Source organism: Protopterus annectens, chromosome 4.part1, assembly GCF_019279795.1.
Source record: "Protopterus annectens isolate FY-2018-M chromosome 4.part1, PAN1.0, whole genome shotgun sequence".
Classification (NCBI taxonomy): domain Eukaryota; kingdom Metazoa; phylum Chordata; order Ceratodontiformes; family Protopteridae; genus Protopterus; species Protopterus annectens.
Window position 1 is genome coordinate 368,880,398 of NC_056734.1, and position 25,988 is coordinate 368,906,385.

At 40.4% G+C, this 25,988-nt stretch overlaps 1 protein-coding gene across 1 annotated transcript in view; it reads right to left on the minus strand.

Moving 5' to 3' along the window:
• The window catches only part of APOD (apolipoprotein D), a 254,748-nt gene that overhangs the window by 98,961 nt on the left and 129,799 nt on the right, over positions 1–25,988 (minus strand). Inside the window, exon 3 of the mRNA XM_044070184.1 lies at positions 17,415–17,536. Within this exon, the coding sequence (XP_043926119.1) occupies positions 17,415–17,536 (122 nt within the window). The remainder of the gene's footprint in view (positions 1–17,414; positions 17,537–25,988) is intronic.

Here is a 25,988-nt window from a genome sequence, read left to right on the forward strand (position 1 = left end):
TCCACAATTGTTGAACTATAAAATGTCCATGCTTTTATGGCCTATTACATTGTTTCTTTCTATCTGACACATCTTGACATGTGCTGCAAGTATTTTTTACCTCAATGAGTGCAAGTTGAAGAAAATAAGTTAGTCATAGTTTCATGAATAATAGATGGCTGTCCATATTTTAATGCAAGTTCACTATTTTTTCCAAAGGAATTTCTTCATATTGTGTAACACAACTGACTCATATCATCAATCATCATCATAACCCCCCTTTTCCTATTTTCTACATGAGTGTCAGGGTGTTGTGTTAACTGTCACCATCTCTTCAACACTCATGTCCGACTGTCTAAGTCGTCTCTCACACAATCCATCCACCTCTTTATGTGATGCTCTTGTTTCCTCTTGCCGTCTAACTGTCTGTCCCAAATCCTGTTCACTAGATTGTCTTCTGCTTTTCTGCACATGTGCCCAAACCACCATAATCTGTTCTCTTTGACCTTTTCTGCAATTGGTGCTACTTTGGCTTCTGCTTTTATGTCCTCATTTCTTTGTCGTCCCACAGTGTGCATCCTACCACTCATCTCGAGCACTTCATCTCCATCACCTCTAGCTTCCTCAACTGCTATGCCTTTACTGCCCAGGTTTCCATGCCATACAGTAGTACTGATTGCACCACTGTTTTGTACACTTTACCTTTTCAACTTCTTTGCCAATCTTCTGTAATATACTACAACTGACACTCTAATTCAGTTGGCTACAGCCCCTCTGAATCTAGCTTTGACCTCCTCATTCAGACTTCCCTTCTCCTCAACCACCCCTCCCAGATACCTGAGGTTGTTAACCTGCTCCACTATTTTCCCTTCTATCTCAGTTCTCAGCTTCTTCTGAACACCATTTGCTGTCATTACAACTGTCTTATCTGTAACTCAGTTTCGTCCCACGTGCCTTCAGTTTTGCATTCCATTCCCCTATCCTTTGCTGAAGTTCTTGCTCACAGTCTGCCTGTAATGCCACATCATCTGCATACAGCAACTTTGTTGATCTGTCCCCTCAAATCTGTTTGCTAATGTAGTCCATCACTAGTATGAACATCAGTGGAGTCGCAGTTGAACCCTGGTGCACACCCATTCCAACACAGAACCCCTGTGTAAGACCAAACACTGCTCGTACTTGAGTCATTGGGTCTTTGTACATAGCTTGCACTAATTCAACTAATGTTTCTGGGACTTTGAACCACCGCAGGACTACCCAAATCAGCTTTCTTGGGACCTTGTCATATGCATTCTCCAAGTCTAGGAATGCCCAATTTAGGAATTCCCAATTTGACTCTTTCCTCATCTCTAGCTTCTCCTCAACTATCTGTCTAACTGTAAACATCGGCTTTGCTGTACTGCATCCTGCTCTGAATCTGAACTACTCACCTATCGTACTTTTTACTGTTCTGCATATTGATTTTTCGATTACCCTCTCCAGAACGTCCACACAATGTGTCAGGAGTTTGATACCTCTGTACTGCATTCGGTTGTGAATGTCCCCTTTGTTCTTGAACACTGACACTAGTATGCTTCTTCTCCAGTCATCTGGGATACACCTTTCTCGCTACACTACTACGAGTACCCTCAGGAGCCATTCCTCCTCTATCTCACCCAGCATCTATACCATATTTGCTGTGACCTCATCTGAAACTGCTGCTTTTCCTGACTTCATTTTCCTTAGTGCTGTTCTTACTTCTTCTGTGGTGCCTCATCTTCTCTCATCACAGGCTGTGTCTGTGGCAGTACAGCTTCTGTGGGGTTTTCTTAATTCTGAAGGTCTGGAAATACTTCTTCCAACAGTTGTTGATGTCCTGTGGACTGGTGAGGAGGTTGTTGCTGGCATCCCTTATGAAGGGTGTCTTACGATCTTCTTTATCTTTCTGCTATTATTTTTCAACCTGATATAATTTCTTTAAGTCATCTACTGACTTACTTTCCAGAAGCTTGCAGAGTACCTCTGATGCCTTGTTCTTTGCTATTGTAACTCATTTCTTAGCTTCTTTGTTAGACAAGCAGTATTCCTTCCGAGCTGACTCATACTTTCTTTGAAAAAATACAGCAACATTGCCACATATTAAACAGTTTTATTACAGTGGTTTGGTGACCATTGTGGACACAGGCAATGCAAATGAGACAATCACAACACAGCTGTCAAATAAAGATGCTCCATTCATACTGTTAAACATATATGCCTGCATTTTCCTTTGTGCAATTTTAAAAAGGAACAGCACAAATTCCAGAATTTCTGCTCATCATCTGTTTTCTCCAGCTATTGCACCTTAGGAAGTATGGTATGTTGACAATGCAGTTAATATTTTTAAGAAGCACTGTAGTGTACTTTGTCAGCCCATTTTTTCCTGTTGTTTTTCCCAGTGTTGCACAGGAACTGCTGTATCACCATGACGCCTGTCTTTCATATACTTCAGCCACATCTTCTCAGCTCTTTGTGTTGTGCTTTTCATCTTCCCATTCGTTTCAAATGTAGATTGCTTTCCATACACAGTACTGCTTACCATATTTACATACATAATGCATGAATGACACAATCAAGGACCCTAAGGTTAATAAACTGATTAAGGAAAAAAAAAGTACAGTTTTGTACCTACCATAAATGTAGATGTTCGAGGATTCCATTGCTTGCTGCCTTACTATTGGTATATCCGAGTGGCAGTAGCCCTAGTGGAATGAGGCCTAATCCCAGCTGGAATCTCCTTGCCATGATGGAATAAACAAAATGCAATGCAAAAGCCAATCCACCTAGAAATAATTTGTTTTGACACAGGCTTGCCCTGTGAAAACAAAAAAAAAAAAAAACAACTGCTGAGACTGCCTAATTGCCTGTGTACATCTAAAGGGTGCAAAATCTTTCCCCTTTATTTTGAGGATCTCTGCATAAAGCGTAGGCAAATGAATAGTTTGGTTTAAAGCCACACTAGAAACCACCTTAGGCATAAAGGAGGGATTAGTAGTACGTAATGATACCCTATCCTTATGGAAAAAAAAAAAAAGGCTCTACTAAAAGGGCCTGCAACTCCAGACACCCTTCTTCTTGCAAGTAATAGCCAACAGAAAGCAGTCTTCCATGACAAGTATTTCAACTCAGCAGTAAGGTCAGGCAAAAAGGCTGAAGTAAGTTTTTCAAACACAAGTGAACAAGCAAGCCAGTAGGGAGGGGGTGGGGGGGTGGGGGGTCTTCCCTCCTCCCCCTGCTTGAACTGAAGATCACGAAAACAAAGGTCACAAGACAACAATAGTGAGCTGAAATGAGCTTGAAATGAAATGCATGAATCTTAAGAGAAGAGAAAAGTCAAAACAAAAACTCAATAAGACAACCACAGATATTTAGCTCTCCACTCAGAAATATCCAAAAATACTCAAAATTCTTGCAAACAAAAAAACTTCCATTTTTCTTCTTTTCTTCTCCTTGTACTAGGTCTTGCTTAGCACATCTAAAACTTTGAGGAAGTTGAGAAAACTTGTTGAGATATTGAGAACTGTTGCTGTATGCCAGGATGTTAGATGAAGAGAGAGATGAGAGACCGTGAAGAAACGACGTGAGCAGATGACCGTCCTTCTGGAAGGCCATGGGCTTCCTCGAGGCCAATCTGGAGCTATCAAAATCATCCTTGGCCTGTCTTGTCTGACCTTTAATAGTACCTTTGGAAAGAAGAGAGGGAGGGTGGAAGGCATACACATGAAGGTTCCAACTGAAAGAGAGAGAGCCACTTTTACGGACTGATGAGATAGTCGATGGAAGTAAAGTGTGACAGACTTTTTTGTGTCGTTGTAAAAAGGCCATCTGGGCTGCTGTATAGTCTCTAGACTGGACTTTATTTCGTTCACAAATACCCTCTAGGCATTTAGCACTGCTAACATATTCCCCAGATGCTGTAGAAGTCCTTTCTTGAATCATAGTAATCAAATCTTCTGCCATTTTAAGCATATGTTCTGATTGTTTGGTTTCCTTGTGTCAGTGTTTCACTCCCTCTTTGTTTGGTAGTTTAGTTATACTCTGCCTCACCTGTACTCAGTGTTGGCTTGTGTATGTAGTGTATATGGAGCTGACCATATAATCGGGTTTCCGAAAACTCAAACTTCAAAAAAAAGCAGACACACAAAAAAAAAATCTACCTTTTTTACATTTTTGCCCCCCCCCCCATATGAGGGGCTGTGCACCCCACACCCCCTGCAAATTATATCTACCAACTCCAAGATCGCATTCCATTGTGGAAAAGGGTAAATGTCCCGAGCCTCACTGTACCACAAACTCCATTCAGAAGCCTTGGTTTTTCAAAAACTCGATCAGATGGTCTCGACCATGTGAATTTCAAGTCTGTAAAAACTCGATCATCTGATAGGGGCCCATATATATATATATATATATATATATATAGAGAGAGAGAGAGAGAGAGAGAATTAAATTACTTCAATTTCCCTTTCCTAATGTTTTAAAAAAATGGCACATAACACATGTATACTAAAGTAAAGTCAGTATATATATATATATATATATATATATATATATATATATATATATATATATATATATATATATCATGGTTGCCATCAATGGTTACATTTCCTTTCTAAACTAGAAAATGCTCATACACTCCACCTGTCTAAGGACTGTCTCAAAGTCAGTGAAAGATGCCGTTTCCCATGGATCTGTGCACCAAATGTTCAACCTCCTCTGGAAGGATGTCACAAGAAAGCATAAATTACCACCTTATGAACAGCATCAGTGCACCTAGTTGATAGGTTGTCACCTGTTTCACCTGCAGCACAGAAGTCTCAGTTTGGATATTTCTGTCCTATGGGGGCATGAAAATGGTAAACATGCTAATACTTTATGAGAATTACAAGAAAAAATATTTTCTGACTTCTCTAAATGTCAAAGACATCTTTGATACTACATTTAAGTCATATTAGCAAATATAGTATAAACAACCAGCATTTAAAATTTAAAGCTTAGCATTTCAATGCTATGATGCTACTTATGTAAATGTGTCAGAAGAGTGGATAACTGCCTTTGAACCATTGATTGATCTAATTGTTTTGTTTTGCTATAAAAGACATGGCTACATTGGAAACAGCTGTGAATCAATATAAGCTTTCTTCCTCTCTGCAATAAAGACAGCAGAAAACAGATTCACATCTGTCTTTTTTACAGTACCTAGTGAGCCCCTGACATCAGCAGGAGTATTACCCATATAATATTGTCAGCAGTACCTGACAAGGTAAACTACAGATTTCTCTGTGTCTAATTCCTCTGCAAGATATGTGAGACATTATACTTTAAAACAAGGTGAGAGGGCTTTGCCCTCCTTTGATTCCAAGGCAAGGAAATGAAAGTTTTATTAATTGCACTCAGGTTTCTGGTACCTGCACAATACTGGAACCATACTATATTGAGAAAAGCAGCCTAAGGGATGAGTTAAACAGAGGAGAAGGTGGAGTTTTCCTTTAAGTGTGTTTAAAGAAAAGTTGAATCTATGGGCTGGCTCTGAAGCTTTTTCAGCGAATGTGCTGGAGTCTGTGCTCCATGCTAGCCATGAGGCCCAAACAAACATATGATGCCATACTTTAGACAACTCACTTAAAATGTGATGTCTGTATTCGGACACCTTTTTTTACTCCAGATTGCATATTTCTTTATTTATTTGTTTATTTATTTATGTATTTATTTGACATTTGCTGACCTGGTTGAGCAAGTGCCCATTTTCAGCAGAGACCCGAGGAGAAATAGTCCATGAGAATATATCGAAATACAAATAAGCCGAGATACAGAATACAAAAAGTAACTATACAATATATAATGATACAACAAGGTGGCAAATTCTGGGTTTACTGGCATTACCATACTTCAAGTACAAGTTTAAAGTGGATTTTCATACTGAACCTAGGTGTCAGCAGGAAGCTGTGTGGAAACTTCCTAGGTTAGATTGTAGAGGAGTAGAAATAAAGCTGCAGTTTGAGAGTAACTGACGTTACAGTGTAAGAAAAGGAATTTTATAGAAATTGTAAAGTTGCTAGATGAAGGTTCAAAAAGATGGAAGAAACACTTATTCTTGATTGTAATGTTAGTAGAAGAAATCATAAAGGAGAGCAAAGAATAAGAGCGAGTAAAGGCAGTACAGAGGAAAAAAGGAAGATACATAAATAGGGGTTGGGGAGAATTCATAGGGGGCTGAAAAACAGTTCCGAGGGGAAGGGAGATAAGTTATGCTGAGTCATAAGACAGGCAGGACCTAGACTTTAGTAGATGTTTTTAGAGTTTTTTTTTTTAAATTTGAATTAGGTATAAGTCTGACATTTAGGAGCATTTTGTTCCAGGCAGTTGTAACTATGTGGCTGTATAGAAGTTTTCCTATGAATTTGTTAGGTTTATGTATCTGGAGGATGAATTGATCTGAGCTACATACTGTATGATTATGGACATAAGGAGAGATGAGGGAGGAGAGAGCAGGATAGGTATGGGGTTGGTTTAGTATGCGGTGAGTGAGGTAAAGCTGTGGGAGCAAGAGTTGATGGTGAAATTACAGACAGTGCAGGTTTTTTAGTGCTAGGTAGTGGTGAGAGGGGTATGATAAGTTAGTTGCGAATTTAGCAATTTTATTGTAGGTAAGTTCGGGTTTAGTCAGAAGGTTAGTTTGAAGGTGAGTGAGAATAGGGCTAACATAAAGAAGTGAAGTAAGTAAGTAGGCTTGAGGAAAAGTGACTTTGGAACTGTTGTTCAAGAATTTTTTGTTCCTGTAAAGTAGGCCAAGTTTCTGGTGAGTCTTTTTAATTCATTTATGCATATGGAGATCAAATTTAAGTTGATCATCTATTATCACCCCCCAATAGTTTAGTGTGAGGTTCTACTTTAATCAGTGTGTTATTTAGTGAGGTGACTGAGAAGGAGGATTTCAGGTGCTGGAATGTCTTAGGGAGGAAGAGGAGCAGTTTAGTTTTGTTTGGGTTCAGAAGGAGTTGATTGGAAGTGAGCCATTTTTCCACTGAGTGTACAGATTCTTGGGTGAGAGTGAGAAGGTGAGATATCTCCACCTTTGACAGTTTAATTGTACAGTCATCTGCAAACTAAATTAGACAGGAGTGTAGACAGGCTTGGTAAAGACTGTTAGTGAAAATATTGAAAAAGAGGGGTCCAAGGATGGAGCCCTGGGAAACCCCTGTGTGGACTGGGAGGATGTAGAGAGCCATTTCACTGCCTGATGTCAGTTGGAGAGGTAGCTAGAGAACCAGGAGATGGTACATGTGGAGAGATTAAGGTTAGCTAATTTGGATAGAATAGGTTATGACAGACTATATCAAAGGCTTTAGAAAGATCAAGGAAGAGACTAGAGACTAGTTTATTGTTGTCACGAGCAGCAGAGATAGCATGGGTAAAAAAATTTGTACAGTGGCAGTGCGTGGTTAGGGCAGAAACCATGCGGGGTAGCAGGAATGACATTTTCTTCTAGATGATGTTGGAGTAGTTGTTTGTGGATAAATTCCTCAAGAATCTTAGAAAGAGGAGACAAGACAGCAATGGGTCTGAAGTTAGAGGGGTCAAGAGTTGCTGCCTTTATGTAGAGGAATGACAAAATTTTTTCCATATATCAGGAACTACGTTTTCTTGAATAGACCTGTTTATTAATATGGAAATAGGGTAAGCTATGGAAGTGGCTGCAACTTTAAGGTAGAGCGGGGTAAGTTGTCAGTGGAAGGGAAGCAAGGTTTGAGTTTACTAAGCAGAGATTTGATATAAACAGTGGGTATGGGTTTCAGAGTAAAGGTAGATGAGTTGGTGCTGGGGAGGAGTGGAGATAGTTATTAGTATCTGCTTTAGTTAATTTCTGGATAGAGTCAAAGAATGTATTACAAAGTATTACAGTTTGTAAGTCAGTGTTATTAGGGAAGGAATTTGGTGTAGAGGGTTTTCCAGGATGGAACAGTTTGTTCACAGTGTTCCAGAAGTTCTTGGGGTTACTGTGGGGGTTTGTTTGAGGGTTTAGATACAATTTTTTTGTCAACATTGATTTGTTTTTTAGTTAAGTTGCGCAGTTCCTTGCACTGTTGCAAATTAGATGGAGATTTATGTTTGTTCAAGGTTATCCAGGCACTGTCCTTCATGAGGGAACAAGTGTCATAACTTAGCAAGGGAACAAAGTTTTATTTAATATGAATTTTCCTGATAGGTGTTAGGGAATTAAGAGTATTTGGAAAGATGGTATTAAATTTAATAACAGCCTCTTCAAGGGGGGATTATGAAGAAAAGACCAGTGAATGGTGGAGAGAATTTGGTTCAAAGAGTTATGTTTAAAATTAGGCAGTTTGCGACAGTCTTTGTAGAAATGTGATTTAGTCCATTGGGAGGAGTGTAGCTGATTAAAGGTAGGGAGGTAATCGCTTAGGGAGTTGGGGAGTGTAGACTGGTTATGACAGTGGTTGGGGTGGGAGATGAGGATCCAGTCGAGTAAGGTACTAGTGTTAGTGTGCATGTTTAGGTGAGTGGGGGTAGAGATAGGTTGAGAGAAGCCAAAAAGGCTACTACTAGAGTATGAGGAGGCAGAAGATAAAGAAATCCAGTCTATACTGACATCTCCAAGTATAACTGTTTCATAAGAAATAGCTTGAGAGATCCAGGCGAGGAAGCTTTCAAGAATTGGAATGTTGTTTCCAGGGGTATGTAGATGCTAGCAATGGCTATTGTTTTACTGTTGTTTAGTTTACAATTTAATATAAGGACTTCTGCAGGGTGAAAATTAGGAGGAGAAAATGATAGTGGGTAGAGGGTGAGATGGTCTATGTACATAATTGCTACACCTCCTGCTTTTTTAGCAAGTCTGTCTTGGCAAAATATAATATACCTTGAGGGTAATATTTCCTTGCCTGATATATAAGGTTTTAGCCGTGTTTCAGAAAAGGTAAGAATGTCAGGAGAGTGGAAAGATATCAAGGAGTGCAGTTCAAGCATGCTTTGAATGTTGAGCGATAGAATAGTTAAGCCTTTTGAAGCAGTGACTGTGAAGGTCCTGGTGGGGGAATGAGAGGAGGAGGGCAATTTTGAGGAGAACTAGAAATTAAGAGTGGGTCTAGGATTGGGGTGTATGTCACTCAAGAGAAGAATGTTAAGTAGAACATGTACTGGACTAGAAAGGAAGGGGTTAAAGAAGAGGTACTTTGGCTTGTTTTGGATGGTAGAGAGGGTTGTGGGAAAGTTTTAACTCATTCACTCCAATGGAGCTCAGGAAGTTTGCACTGTAACTTCCAATGGGCAGAGCCTAAGCCTTTTGACAAAATCAAATTATGTCCTGACATTTCAAACAAATGTTCATATCTCTGGAACCAGAGGGGTTATGAAAGAAGTATAAATGGCAAACTCTTAAAACAAACTATTTTATAGTGGTAGTATTCTTTAGATTCTCAGTCAAACAGAATGTTATAAGTCACAGTAAACACAGTAACAATTACTGTTGTAATATTTTGTAAACAACTTACAATAACTCAGAAACCACTCAAGTTACACACATATTGTCAGCAGCATTTTATTCATCTAGCTGAAGGCTTTCATATGAGACTAAGGAGTTTTGTCTGTGTTACTTGGTTGCTGAGATGTTAGAAAAATGTGAACATTATATCTATATAAATTAATATCATAAAAACAGTTAATATCTATTTATGTGCACTAGACAAAGGTCAAACATTAATGCAGTTGAGTTTGCCATTGTGCAAGCTTTAAGATTAAATATTTTAAAACCTTGTGCATAGCATGGTTTTGGAATTATTAGTGCAAATATGAAAAAGCAATATTTTACGCCTAAAGGTGTCAGTAGGAGTTAACTGCAGATGAACCTGGAGGCATCAATAGGATGCAATGGGTTAAAAGATAGAGAGTTATTGTGGTTGAAGAGAGAAGGGGTAGTGGGAAAAGAGTATGAAGTTGAGAGATGGTTTAATTGGTAGGGAATGGTGGGAGATGAAACACATTCTGGCTAGGCTTATAAATGCCCTAGGGCAGATAGCCTAGTATGAACCTATGAACCTATGAGTAACTGAAAGAAAGGGTTTGATGGTAAGAAGTAAAGATACAGAGAGAGAGATAAGGAGAGTAGTGCAGAGGAGAAGATGTAGCATGCTGTCCAGTGAATGAAGTAGTACAGGAGGAATAGGTTAGGAAAAGAAAAAGTTACAAATTAGTAATCATGAAAGTATGAAGGGAAGAAGATAAGAAAGAGTTAGGAAATAGTTGATTAACAATTGGAGAGGTAGAAGATAGGCTGAAAGGGTAGGAGGTAATAAAGGCTAGGATGAACTGGTTGCTGACTGGAGGATTCAGCAGGATGTGGGTTGTTACCAAAGGGTGTGGTTTGGAGAAGATAGAGTGTAAATGTAAGGAAAGTGGGGGTGGGTGGGAATGGTGGTAGGGTAAGGGAGCGGAGTGAGCTCGAGCGAACAGAAGGTGAATGAAGCGGGATGACCCAACAACCCAGAGTGCAAGGAGAGAGTAAGGAAAAACTATCAGTAATCAGTCATTTTTGTTGTAAGTTTATAAGGTGGTACTAAAATGTTTACAAAACCTTTAGCATGAGATAATGTCAAAAAATAAGACAAATTTATGACAGGAAACAGAGAGAAGGTAGGTGATACAAGTACAGTGATAAAACAAAAAGGTGACGATTTTGAAGCTAAGTCTCTTTATAGACTGGAGGGTATAAATTAAACTAGCACAGAGAAGATGAGAGTAAGTAAAAATAAAAATAACCGAGGGAGTGGGACAATAGAGAACTATAAAAGTGGCAAGGATATAGGGCGAGTGGAGAGCAGCCAGATGAGCTCAGTGTGCACACCTCAAACCAAAATATTTGTAAGCTATATTTAAAGTTTGTAAAACATTTAACATAAAACTACACTGTGAATTTTCCTTTATATGTATATCCTAACAGTGACAGGAGAACTGCATTTCCATTTTTTCTTACATGTAATATGTAAAGAAAAATATGTTGGAAAGCTGTCATCTTACTCTACAGGATTTGTGTGAGGAAAATTAGAAAATGCAGTTTTGCAGGAAAGTAACTGCTAGCATGTCAGTGGCAGCAAGTTGTAAAACTGGATCAAAGAAACTCTAAGCCCAAAACTGTGATGGGTGCCAAAGCAGAGAGTTAATTACACAGGCAATCAAAAGATACTTGTTAAATCATGTTTACTGTTATTTAGTCTCTCTTCTACTGTGTGTGAGAAAAATAAATTATATAAACTGTTTTAATGAATCCGGTTCCTGAGAAACAAAATTACAAGCTGGGCACTTGCTCATGTGTTACTACCGGAGGATAACATTATAGGTTGGCAAGCTGTGGCATCCCTCTCCAAGGTTAGACTGATTGAGCATATTACTAGTGAGGTATTATTTTTACACTTTATATATGGTTAAATAAGAGTGGTGCTGCGGTAGCATTGTCACCTCACAGTAAGACGCTGTCCGGTTCGATTCTCAGCTAGAGCATCTTCTGTGTGGAGACATGCGTGAATGGGCATACCTTCGTTGAAGGTTGTGCATCAGGGCTGGTAACTCAGCATGTAAAAATCAACTACCAATCATTAGCGGACCGGAGTTCTGCTGTGGCGACCCCTAACCGGGAAAAGCCGAAAGACACAAACATATATGGCTAAATAAGAGTGGTATAGTAACTGGTGCATCAGGTCTCTAGCCCAATAGTCTACAGTGGTGACAGTGCCATCTTGCCAGGAAGAAAGCTGTGGAAAATTACAAAATTAAAATAGTCTCCTCCAGCAAGAATGAGTGTGTGTGTGTGTGTGTGTGTGTGTGTGTGTGTGTGTGTGTGTGTGTGTGTGTGTGTGTGTGTGTGTGTGTGTGTGTGTGTGTGTGTGCACATGCATTCATATGAAAATAACATATTTCAAAAGCAGTTATCATGGGTACAGGTCACTGGAAGTCACTGTGGTTCACAGAGAGAGAGAGAGAGAGAGAGAGAGAGGTGAGAATGGGGTCTAAGATGCTATGCCAAAGACTCAGCTCACTATGTGGCCACTCTGTAGTGCTAGTTTGGGTGTGGATGTTATGTTGTTGGGGCCAAGTTGCATTTGGTGCATTAGTTATTAAAATAGGACTTGTGTACACTATTCAACTTCAACCTTTGAGGCACAACAGGTGTTATTCCATTGACCATTCCTCTGGTGGCCATCTGACATATCTCTAGCAGTGAAATGGATGCAAGGACCATAGTTCCTGTCATTCATATAGTTGGGAGTGGTAAATGTGGTGGGATTTAAATCCTCATCAGTGCCACTGCTCCCACCCCCACTACTTAAATATACAAACTCTGAGATCGCACTACAGTGGGGAAAAGGGTATATTCCCTTACCCCTACTGTACCATACTTCGGTAAAGTGTACTTCGCGAAAAGGCATTTTCGCTGAAATGCACTTTTGCTGAAGTGGGTTTGTACTTCTGTTTTTCAATAAAGTGTAATTTTGAAGACCAGAAGTAGACCCATACACACACACACACACACACACACACACACACACACACACACACACACATATACTTAATGTCTGTGAATAAATGTGTCACTGTCTTCAGAGCTGCAGTTAAGCCTTATAAAACCTGCAGTTGATAAATTGAAAATAAGTGAGAACTTGTAAACATTTCTATTGATATATAGCTGCAATAAGTGTGCTTTTCAGTGACACATATTGTTATTTATTGCTTTATGTGGAGCTTTTTCCCTGGGGCCTCCCATGAAGAGGGTTTCTCACCAAGCTGGACTTTTCTGGTAAACATATATTAATAAATAAATATATGTGACATGAAACAATATATACAGTTTGTAAGTGCATTCTGTTAGTAAATACATCAATTATATAAAGAATGTGAAATGTGTAAACAAAATGTGAAAATGTAATTGGTATGCTCTGCGACTGCAAAACCAGTGGCTCCACCAAAGACAGGAATAGAATTATAAAAGAGTAATTGAAAGAATCTTTAAGGAGACAGATAATCAAGAATACGTAAAGAAATTCATTAGTATATTAAGGTGAATCTCTGTTTAATTGCATCATTTTTTTCTGTATGAAAAGGATGTAATCCAAAAGAAATATGAAAAAAGAATAAGATGAATAAGAACTACCCTGTGGCTTGCGACAGTAAGTTGTCTCTGCGCTTTTTCTCTACCTTTGTATTCTGCAAATTCAGCTACTTTCGCACAGAAGTCACTAACTCTTAAGAAGAGTTAGAAAAAAGTCCAATCTTTCTTGTAGTCTATTTATTCAAAAGGATTACCTTCTGTCTCCCTGTGCAGTTTCATATTTCTCTGTATATTTAACTGTTAACTGTACTGCTTCTCTTATTCTTTTTTAAGCAAAGTAATTTATTTATTTCCTTATAAAGCTGGTTGCTGCTCATCTACTTATTTATTTATTAATTGGTAAAATGGTAGTTATAACTAAATGGTGAAAAGATGGTGGTATTCACTTCTATTTGGCTCCTATATAAACTCTAACTCATGTGTTTTTGATTTTGTATTTAGCATTGAGGAAGGGTGTAGACCCGAAAGCTTTGCTGCTGCTTTTTGTATTAAAAGTTTTTCTCAACGTGGTTGTATTCTACTATTGCTTTTTTGTTTCCAGTACTACAGTGGGTGCTTGTTTTGGATTCACTTCTAATTGGCCAGACCACTGTTACACAGTATTATTTGCGTTTATAATTATTTGGATTATTAACAAGCGTGAAATAGTAACATGGAGTTCCCCAGCTTGATAATATGGGATGGTGGCAGTTTACTACCTTAGATCAGGACAGAAGATTGTTCTTTTGGAGAACATCACACACAGTCACTGTGGGCAAGTGAGCACTGGAAGGTACTGAATAGCAGAAAATGTGATAAGAAGAGGATCTAGAGAGCTAGGTGAAAGACTTTGGTGACATGTCCAGTGTGAAGCCAAATCTTGGATGTGGATAGTGTAGGACCACATCCAGGATAACAGTCCATATTTCCTGCATGCTCTTGTGGCCAAACAGCACTTAATGAGCTGTTTAACGATTCATTTGTGTGTCTATTTTATACTTTCATTTGCTTGGTCCTAGTGGTGTGACTCAAGAAACCATGCCACTGATAGCCATGATATTTAAAATCTTTAGATTTAAAGATAATTTACTGGTGGGTAGTAGAGCAAATCACAGTAATGTAGCTAATGCGTGCCATCTCCATTTTTACTATATATATTATGGCATAGCGTGATAGCACTACCAGAAGGTGCCTGGCAAGTAATGCTGATAGGAAGGTGCAGGACTACTAGGTAAATAATGTCTAGAACATACGAAAAAAATTTTATGAGTGTTAGAATTTAGTTGAGGGTAGAGTAGGTAACTCACCTTTTAAGCTTCTCATCTGCTGAGCAGAACATTAGGTTTGGGGCACAGCTTGCTTTCTATATAACCAGCACTCAGATTCAATGCAGAGGTTACAGAGTCAAAACTCACTGGAAGCACTCTGGGGGAGTCTATAGAACCTAAAAGGAGAGAAGAGCATCTTGCTCTCTGGAGAGATGTACCTCGAGAAAGTGAGAGGGCTGAAAATCACATTTCCTAATGGAGTGGTGAGGGAGGAGCTTTCCGCTCTTTGGAATGAATTCTTGACCTTGAAGCATCTAAGTTTGGACTACTGGTCTGTAAGAGACCTAGGTTGGTAAAATGTTTCTTTTTTGTTTGCATTTGAATCAGTGGCAAGACATTTTCTGATTGTTTGTTATGTTTTCCAGTGCTGCAAGCCTGAACAAGACATGAGACCTTATTTTCACCTTTTAAGTGCTGTGCCTACAGAATGTCCAGTAAATGTCGTTATGTTATTTACACTACCTAGTTTCATCCAGCTACTGCACTACAGAAAAAGTATTTTTTTACGGTTGCCTTACCTAGAACATCCATCCACTAACAGACACCTCTCCTGAGAGGACTACTTCAGTTTGTTTTTGTATGTGTTGTGGGGGGGGGAGTAGCTCTACAAGAAGTGACAACATTTTTTTTGTTTTGTAAGACTGCTGTTTCATGATTGGGCAAGGCCAGATACTGACACTGCAAAAAAAAAAAAGAGAGAGAGACACAGAGAGAAAGAGAGACACAGAGAGCTAACTATGTTGTTAACTTTGTCTACTGCTGCAGAGAGACAGATAAAGCTGTTTTCTTTATTCTTTTCCTACTGCAAAAAGAGAGATAACTCTTTTCCCATTGTGAATTGTTGCATGTTACTGAAAGATAAACATCTGCTGCTAATTAGACCAGACACCAGCTGTAGTGGCAACGGCACTGCACTTCACTGACTAATGGTTTGCTGAGCTGGCTAAAAAAAGAGAAATGAACTTTTGACTTTTACTTTGCACTGTGAAACATTTCATTTTCTTCTTTACTTAGTCACAAAGTGGTGACTTTGACAAGGAATGAATAGTTTCAGTACCATGAAATAAACTTTAACTTTCAAGCCTGATCAAGTTTTGTCTGCACCTAGTTTTTTCAATATACAATAGGTTCTTCCAAGATGATAGTTTATTATACAGTCAACAGCTGTTCTGTCGAGTCTGTTTGGTGGGCAGGTCTGCTGGTCAAAGGTACCAGTGTGAGATTACTGTAATAGCAGAGATGACAAAATATGCTCTTTCACACAAATCGGTAATCTTGGGGATGGTATATATAATTAGCATGAGGTGGGGATGCAGCTCCCTCTGCAAAAAACAATAAGCTTGGTAAAGTATGCTTTCCTTTAATGTTTGGGCACAACTGTAATGGACTGTTGGCATTTTGAGTTTCAATCTTTTTTATTTAATTTACTTATTTAGCTAAAAGGTGCTCCCATGCTTTGTGGAGTGACAGTCTTGCACAGACAACACCCCACCCCCCACCCACACACATATACTGAAGTTAATCTAAACTTAGGTAGATTAACACTAAAAACATTTACTGCAAAAGGTAAAAAAAGGTAAAAAAATCCAAATAAACACCCAAAAACATGCATGCCCCCCTGAGGCACAACCTCAGAACATATGCAACAAAACTACCATTTATTGCAAGGTTCAAGCTGCCCTGTACTTCCATACCCCCCTTGCTAATGATATATACTAATTACAAGATCTCACAATCCCGAGGGTTGGGACGGTGGCCTAATGGTTAAGGTGTTTGCCTTACAAACACAAGGTGCAGGGTTTGAGTCTCACAAGGGATAATTGGCTAAGCTTAAAATGGCTTGCAAGGGCAATTAGCTTAGTACTAATCTATGAACCTATAAGAAGAGGCATATTCCTCAACCACAGGGAATTTTGATCTCACACATCTGTCAGCCATCTGCTTTGTCAACCAAAGTGTGTCAGTAAAACACATGTTGATCTAAACCACACTCAACTTAACAACTGAATCAATATACACACACACATATTATAAACTACAAGAAATACTCCACAGAGCTAAAATCACTATGTAAAACCTTAAACCTTCTGTAGTTGATTCCCATGAGATACATGCAAATGACTCTGCCCTAATGGATTTTACTTGTAGTTTTTACTAAATGGTTTGTCTGTGTGACCTTTTCACCCTTTGGATTTGCTTATATATTTGCATATATGACATATATGTGATTGTGTGTGTGTGTGTGTGTGTGTGTGTGTGTGTGTGTGTGTGTATATATATATATATATATATATATATATATATATATATATATATATATATATATATATATATGGGTCTAATTTTATTCACTGAAAACTCATTTCACTGAATTTCAATTCACCCTCAAAAAATCATATAGCCCCCCCACCTACTTAGCTTTTACATCTATGAATCATTTCACTGAAAGCTGACAATATAAAACCAAAAATAGGCATACCCCCACAACCCACAATATGGGGGGCTGTGCACCCCACACCCCCCAAACTAAATATACTAACTACAGGATCGCACTACAGTGGGGAAAAGGAGAAAAGGGCATATCCGTTTTATTTGCCCAAGAGTACTCACATTCAGTGAAATGTGATTCAGTGAAATGAGTTTTCATTGATTTGAGCTTTCAGCGATTTGGTGTGAGTGTTTTGAAATTCAGTGAAATGAGTTTTCAGTGAATCAAAGTAGACCCATATATATATATATATATATATATATATATATATATATATATATATATATATATATACATACAGATACATACACACACATACACTCATGAATGCACACATAATGTATAAAACACACACACACACACACACACACACACACACACACACACACATACACACACCTAAACAAACACTGCTAAATGTGTTATTACAGTCCAAAAAAGTTCAAACAAATAGTACATGTTGTCATAAGAGCAAAACAAAATGGTAAGACTGTCTTGTACTTACAGAAGTTCCTGATTTAACACCTTAATCGTCCCATTTCCTCCAAGGGAGTATTCAGCCTGTATACAGACTCCCTTTTCAAAATGTGCAGGCAGTTTTTCAATTTCATACCATTTTCCCAGATACTGTTCAAAAACAGATGAAAAAAGTTAACTCATTTAAATGTATTACTGCAGTAAATATGAAATATAAGTTTCATATACTATGCCAGTTCAAAAGCTTTTACAAATAGCTGAATTTAACATATGCTGGCAAAATCCTACAGCACAGGATTATCTTGTACAATGTAGTCCAATGGTATAAGCCAAATGGCCAATTTTATTTAATACAAGTTTTCACTCAGTGCATATGACTTTGGTTATTCAATATCTGAGGTAGCAGCAAATACAATTATTCAAGTTTTCATCTACTTTAGGGAATGTTCTGTACAATAACATATTTAACAGTAATTCATTTGATACTGTTGTAGACCTGCTAGACAGCAAAATATTCTCATTCAAGTCCAGCAGAAATAAAAGGTCAACTGGCTTAACTATAGGTAAAATCATTTTGTCTTCTCTCTGTTGTGCTAATGGTATTTCTTACTGAATGTTAAAAATAAAGTCAGTTTTGTGTCCTTTTATTTGCTCCCTTGCAGCAGTCTGACCACCTGTCCACCACCTAACAGGAACCTCTCCTGTCCCAAAACTTATCTTCCCATGAGGGAGAGCTGTATCCCCTTAGGCAACATCCTCATGAAGGCTTCAGGGGTGGTTCTTATATACTGCCAATTTACACCCCTCAGCAGTCTGCAGTGCATGTTACTGAAGCCCACTGCCCATCTTACTAATGTCTGCTTACCCTAACCCTAAACCCTAACCCTAATCTGATATCTTACCTTAGGAAAACCCTAAGGGTTTTGTTGTACAAATCAGAAAAGGAAATTATTTTGGTTTCTTTTTTTGATTCTATTTACTTTCACCGTGTTTGCTTTTTGTTTCTTTTGGAAATTCTGACTGTGACGTCCAGCTATATCCCACCGGACTGCCACCAATAAATTTGATGTCTGGCTATATCCCACTAGAATGGCAACAAATAAATGCGATGTCCCTTACTATCCTGGGTCAATAACTAAGGAGCTTCAATCCTCACTACTGACTCCAATATGAGACTGTCACTTAAACAGAAATAATATTTTACAATTTTTCTCTAAGAGCACAACAGGAACACGCTCTAGTTTCCTGGGACTGGACTATATACTTCTGTCCACCCCAAATGTATTTTCTTGCTACACACTTCAGAGAAAAGTGTCCCAGTTTAGGACCTCTGATACATTCATGCTCAAAGTAAATTTAAATCTCATACATTCAAACACTTCTGGGTAAGCCTGACCAGATATCTAGCTGTGTCCCTTCCCTAAAAATAATACAGTAATGCTGCCACCAATCAGAGTGTCTTTGTGCCCTTCTAAAGGGGTATCCAATTATGAAAATTAAATATCAGAATAAATGATAGCTATGACCATAAGTGACCAGGTCTTCGAGGGGACCTGGGGAGTATCAAATAGGTAGAAGCACTCTCTAATCTCTAAAGAAAAAAACACTGATTTACAGCCACAATGTATTAATGAAAAACATTTAAAAATAAATAAAAATGATTACAAGAATGTAAATCAATAGCTTTCAATAAACACCAGGACTCAATCACCGGAAATGTAAAATTAAACTGCAGGACAGGAGTCCATTATTCTAGAAAAACTCCACCTTAATAACTAGGCTTTCCTAGTCTAACTAAAAAATTCTTCCCCCGATCTAATCTAAGACATAATAGCATGGCCAAGGCAAGCTTACAGTTTTTGGCAAGTTTTCTTTTCTTGGTGTCCACTGATTGCACAGCACTTGACAAACTGCAGTCTCAACTATCTAATTTCAAAATACAACAGTCAGCTGTTTGAAAATGTTCTTTTTCTGTCAATCAGCTGTTTAAATAATCACTTAGAAACTAGGAATAGGCTAATGATATCACTCACTGTTCAGCTGATTCTCCACAGTGTGTACTTTAGAATGTCCCTCTCAAACATACACAGAAGAATCTAGGACTATTGAACAAAAATTCAATAGTCCGAATCCACAATCACCGAACACACTTTAACGAAAGCGCTTTCACCAAAAAAGCGCTTTCGTTAAAGTGTGTTAAAAAAAACAATAAATCTACTTTTATGCGGAAACCCCTGCACCCCATGTGGGCTGTGCCCCACCCCGTACTTTAATATTCTCACTCTGAGATCGCACTACAGTGAGGAAAAGGGAATATTCCCTTATCTGCACCGTAGTACGATCTCGGCAACAAGCATACTTACGTGAAAGTGCTTCTTCAGTGAAAAGCACTTTCGCGTAAGTATGCCAGGCCGATAGTGATTCGGTGATGTTGTCATTCGGGGATCAGTACAGATCCCAGTTAGAAATGTATCAAAATACTGATATATTCTCTAAACATTCTGTATATACAGGGAAATATTCAACATTTTAAAAAAACAATTTCCATTTCACAATTAGACATGATGGCATACAATGCAAGTTAATCTGCCAGACATGCTAACACCAATGATAGTGTTTTCATTTTCTTCACACTGACATTCATCACTTTTGATTCAATGTTTGTGCATTTCAATTATATGTTCATAGGTTCATTGGAGATTACCATGCTAAAGGCTAAACAACAGTTACAAGCCTAACTAGTTTTATCCAATTTTCTATCCCTAGGGGAAGATAACTAGGGTCAGTGAGTGGGAGTTTTAACCGATTTTACAGACTGCCTCTGTCTATAAGGGACATTACTTCCACCCCAAGAGTGAATCTGTGATTTAAAAAGGACAGCCCCTGCAAGTACAGCAACTGCACGGCTCCACAAAACCAAACAGCAATGCGAAAAAACGGGGAAGCCAGCAAACTGCAGCATCCAATATTTATTGTATAGTCTAGCTGAGTAGCATAGAAACAAAATAAGAAGAAAACTTATTTTGTTTCTATGCTACTCAGCTAGACTATACAATAATACTGGGTGCTACAATTTGCTGGCTTCCCTGAATTTGCAATTTCCCATCCATTAGTCTAGACTGTGCTTGAGGATGGTCAGGGAAGGACTCTGCTTCATGTGACTAGGAAGCCTATTCCAGAGCTAGGTCAATATGGGCACAAATCTGTCTCACCAGCATGATCTACTCAGTAGATCTTTGGAGTGGGTAACCCTCATGCAGCTAGTTTTGTGAATATCCAACATTTCTATTAGAGCTGGGTCAGAGAATGCCTTGTAGGTCAGGCACAGATCACCCCTCAGTAAATCAGCAGGAAACTGAATATAGTGTTAGGGCCTTTAATCATTCCACATATGACATGTTGGTTACATCCTGTATTTTTCTGGTGAGAAATCTGTGAGGATTATCCAACTGTTGCAGCTGCCTGTCAATGTACATGCCAAAGGGTGCATTATACTTGATTAATAGTCTGATAAGGGCCGAGTACAGTGGTGCTATGACATCCTTATATCTGGATGCCATGCCCTTACTTATAAGCTGTGCCTTCTAGAAGGATTTCCTCACCACTGTCGACACATGGTGGTTAAAGTTCAAATTACTTATCTATCAGAATACCCAGACCTCTCACCACAAGATCCACTCTTAAGGAGGTGCTATCACTGCTGTAATTTGCAGGGTTATTTGATTTCCCAAAGGGTATTATTATGCATGTCTTCGCATTTAGTTTGAGGCCATGGCTCTGATACAAATCATGAGTCTGTGTCAGACCTTTCTGTAGGATATCAACATCATTTGGGGAGTCAATAACTGCCCCAAACTTGCAGTCATCAGGAAGCCTGGTCAGCCAAAGGCCATCTACATTTCCCTTGACATTTGAGAAGTATATCCTAAACAGGAGAGGGCCCAGAACTGAGCCCTGTGGTACTCCACTGGAGAGTGGCCTCTTGCTGGATGTGGATTCCCCCACTCTAACATGTGTCCTATCTGTTAGCCATTATGCACAATTTTGTGAGTTTATCTACAATACCCAAGTGGGGCATTGTGTCAAATGCCTTGGCCAGGTCAAGGTAGGTAGTATGCACTGTCTTACCCTCATCCATGGTCTTGAAGACCTTCGCTAAAAAGTCCACCAGATTCAACAGGCAGGACCTGCCCTTGACAAAGCCAAAATGAGTTGGGTCTAGAGTCTGGAGATTTCCTATGGTGTTGTTAATCAGATCTATGACTCCCCTTTCCAGAGTAGTTTCATGGGTCAGTTGATGGTCCTCCTTTGTGCAGAGGGATGACTGTTGCTGTCCTCCTCTCTACTAGGACAAAGCCTATCTGGAGACTGTGGTTAAATAGAGATCTGAGTGGGTCTGCAAGGTCATGTTTCAAGCTGCTTAATAGGCACTCTGAGATTCCATCAGGGCCCACTGATGCAGTGTTTCTAGCTTTAGAGAATGCAGTGACAACCTAGGGGTATTTCATAGGGAATGACCAGAAGTGAAGAGGCAGTGAAATCTGAACTGAAGTTATCAGTCAGCAGGTTTGCTCTTTCTTCTAGCTGAGTATACATAGTGCCATCTACAGCCAACTCAGCACATTGTTGAGTGATTCCCTTAAGATTGCAGACATAACTAAAAATGCTTTGTGGTTTTCCTTTGCTTGGGAGGCTATTTTAGTCTCATATTTAGCTTTTGAAGACTTGACTAGTTCCATAATTTGCCTGTTGAGACTAATTAGGGATGTTTTTCCCTGCTGTGTACCCTCCCACTTACTTCTAGACAAGATTATTTTCCTTCTGTTATACAGTCTGTATATGTTAGGGGGTCTACCAGGGTGGCTTGTTTTTCTGGCTAAACAGTTCAGTTATGTACTCACCATAACGATCAATGTATGTGGTCCATCTCGCCTACATTCTTTACTCACGGGTTCGGAGCCGAGAATCGGCTCCAACTCGGCCAAATTTCTCTAGCACGAAGTCTCTAATTGGCTGGGCTAACCCGGTATCCCAAGATGCACCTTGACCTAGCCCCAGATCTTGTTTGCAATCATACCAATCATAACCCATACTCAATCAACACTGGAAGAAATTTCAGCCAGATAAGGGAAAAAAATCACTGACCTTGAAGGGTCCACAGAGCTAATATTCCTCCAAATCCTCTAGGAAGGGGGCAGATGGGAGGGTATGTAGGAATGTAGGCGAGATGGACCACATACATCGATCGTTATGGTAGGTACATAAACTAACTGATGTTATGTGGTCCTATCTCGCCTATATTCCTTACTCACGGGACAGCGTCCCCAGCACCTCTATCCTGGGAGGCTCATAGGAAGATACTCCTGAGAACCATGGAACCAAAGGAAGCCCGGCCCCTAGAAGCCATGTCCAGCTTGTAATGAGTAATAAAAGTGCTGGGCCAAGTGGCCGCAGCACAAATATCATCCAAGGAAAGCCTAGCATGGAAAGCTATTGATGTAGACATAGGCCTGGTAGAATGAGCCTTGACGGGAAAGGGTAAAGTTCTGCCTGCTGACGAGTAGATGAATGAAATACAATCTTTGATCCATTTAGAAATTGTGCACTTGGAAATAGGACAACCTGCCCTGTTTTCTGAAAAGGACACAAACAGTTGATCAGATTTCCTAACATGCTTAGTCCTATGCAAATAAAATCTCAGTTGTCTGTGCACATCCAGCTGATGAAACCTGAACTCTGCTTTATTGGAAAAGTTCGGAAAGAACACTGGTAGCTCAACAGATTGAGGTAGATTGACAGTGGATGACACCTTCGGAAGGAAGGAAGGGTTAAGCCTCAGGGAAACTCTGTCCTTATGAAAGATCAAATAAGGAGGTTTAATGGACAAAGCTTGAAGTTCTGATACCCTCCTGGCTGATGTAATGGCTATCAGAAAAGCCGTCTTCCAAGATAAGAACTTTAAGTCACAAATGGCAGCCGGTTCAAAGGGTGGTGATGTCATAGCTTGTAGCACAAGGTTCAGGTCCCATGGCAGTATAGGTTCTGAAACAGGGGGACGAAGTAACCAAGCACCTTTTAGAAAGGCTTTACAGAGTTTGTGGCCCATAAAAGAGGGCTCGTAAGATGTGTGAAAATTGGAAATTGCAGCCAACTGTACTTTAATGGTAGCGTGCGAGGAGCCCTGATGGAACAACATGGCTAAAAAATTTAAGACCGACGGAATTGGGGCTGTGAAGGGGTCCAAACCTTGTGCCTGAGCCCAAATAGAGAATCTCCTCCATTTGCTGGAATAAATCTTCCTGGTGGAAGACTTATGAGAAGTAGACAAGATGTGCACCACTTCAGGTGAAAAGGAATGTCGTCTGACTAGCGACGGAATGAGAGTTCGCAGGGATGGATGAAGTTGTCCTGACATGTGAATCAGGAGGTCCGGCACTGGGTCCAGAGTCCATGGACCTTCCAGTGTGTACCATTGAAGAAAAGGAAACCATACTTGTCGAGGACAGTGTGGAGCAATAAGGATCATCCTGTTTCCCAAGGATATGGCTTTCTGTATCACTCTTGGTAACAGAGGAAACGGAGGGAAAGTGTAGACCAGACCGGGGGCCAATCATGAGCTAGAGCGTCCCTGGATGACTCCCCCTGTGGGGGAATCAGAGTGAAGTACTTGCTGCATTTGGCATTGAGGGGGCTGGCGAAGAGATCGCAGCAAGGCTGACCCCACCTTTTGAAGATCTGAACTGCCACTCGGTTGTTCAGGGACCACTCGTGAGGCATCATAATAGCTCTGCTTAGCCTGTCCGCTATCACGTTGGACTTCCCCGGAATGTGCATTGCCACCAGAAACTGTTGGGAAGATACTGCCCACTGCCACACTCGCATGGCCTCTCTGCAGAGGGGATAAGATTTGGTTCCCCCCTGCTTGTTCAGGTACCACACTACGGACATGTTGCCCGAGTGAATTGCAATCGTTCCCCGAGGTAGAGAGTCTTGGAGTGCTCGCAATGCCAGAAACACTGCTCTCATCTCCAGAACATTGATGTGCAAGTGTACCTCATGATCTTGCCAGGTGCCTTGGACCATCCTGCCTAGATAATGCCCCCCCCCCCCCATCTGGGAGGCGTCCATGGTCACCGTGGCCACTGGAGACATAGGAATCAAGCTCCTTCCTCTGTCCAGATTGGAGGAGCATAGCCACCAGAGGAGGTCCTGTTTGCATCGTTCCGTGAGAAGTATCAGGTGGGAAAGAGGAAGCTTCTGAAAGGACCACTGAACCGACAGGAGCCACTGTAGGATCTGCATGTGTAACCTGACCAGAGGTACCAGCATGATGGTGGAGGCCATGGATCCCAAGAGCTGAAGAACTAACCTGGCCTGAACTTTTCTGAGGGGCAACAGTGTGTGGATCTGAGACTGCAACTCTCTTATCCTGTCCTGTGGCAGAAAGGTGCGCATTTGAATAGAGTCTAGCTCTGCACCTATAAAAACAACATGCTGTGAGGGCTGCAAGGCAGACTTTTCCCAGTTCAAAGTAATTCCTAGACGTTGGCAAAGTGAGATGGTCATCTCCCTGGCTTGAACGAGCAGATGCCTGGTGGGGGCGGCGAGAAGCCAGTCGTCCAGATACAGAAACACCTGGAATCCTAGACGTCTCAGGTGAGCTGTCACCACTGCCAAACACTTGGTAAACACCTTGGGGGCTGCGGTGAGACCAAAGGGCAGGGCACGAAACTGGAAGTGACTGTCTCCTAACCAGAAGTGTAAATGACTCCTGGATGCCTTCTCCATTTTGATGTGGTAGTAGGAATCCTTGAGATCGATGGAGCACATCCATACTCCTTTCTCCAGCAGTGGTAAAATGGACTGAAGTGTGACCATCCAGAACTTGGACTTCAGAACGTAATGATTCAGTCAACTGAGATCCAGAATGGGTCTCGGGTCCCCTGTCCTTTTAGGCACCAAAAAGAGTCGTGAGTAAGTTCCTGATCCGACATGGTCTGAGGGGACTGGTTGGATGACTCCTTTTTCTAGCAGCTTTGCAACTTCTAGTGCTGCTTGATCCCGTTGACTGGGTGGGACATTCGGGATCCTTCTGACTGGGGGGGATGTCGACGCAAAGGGAACAGTGTAACCTCCGGTAACTATTCGAAGCACCCAACGATCCTGGATGATGCTTTCCCAGGCTTCCGGATGCAATGAAATTCGGCCCCTGACTGGTTCCAAGAATAGCACAGTCGGGCAACGACTCAGGAACGCTGGAAGGAAGAACCGCAAAAGGAATCATGGTCTCCTGAGTTGCGAGGGCCTCCTCTGCCTTTAGGATGGCGTCTTCCGGAATAACCCCCCCCCCTGCCTCTGGAGGGGGACTCACCTTGAGCTGCGGAAAGGACTTCTGAGACTTTTTGAACCACATTTTCCCTCCTCTCTGAGCCTTGAGATAAGGCCTAGAAGGGGGAGAAAAACGGGCCCCTACGGCAGATAGGGTCTTTCCCTCCTGTTCGCATCTGGTGAGGGTGTCTTTCACTTTGGGTCCGAAGAGAGAGGACCCATCAAAGAGGGCGTCAGTGAAGGAAGACTTAAAGGCCTCCGCGAAATGACACAG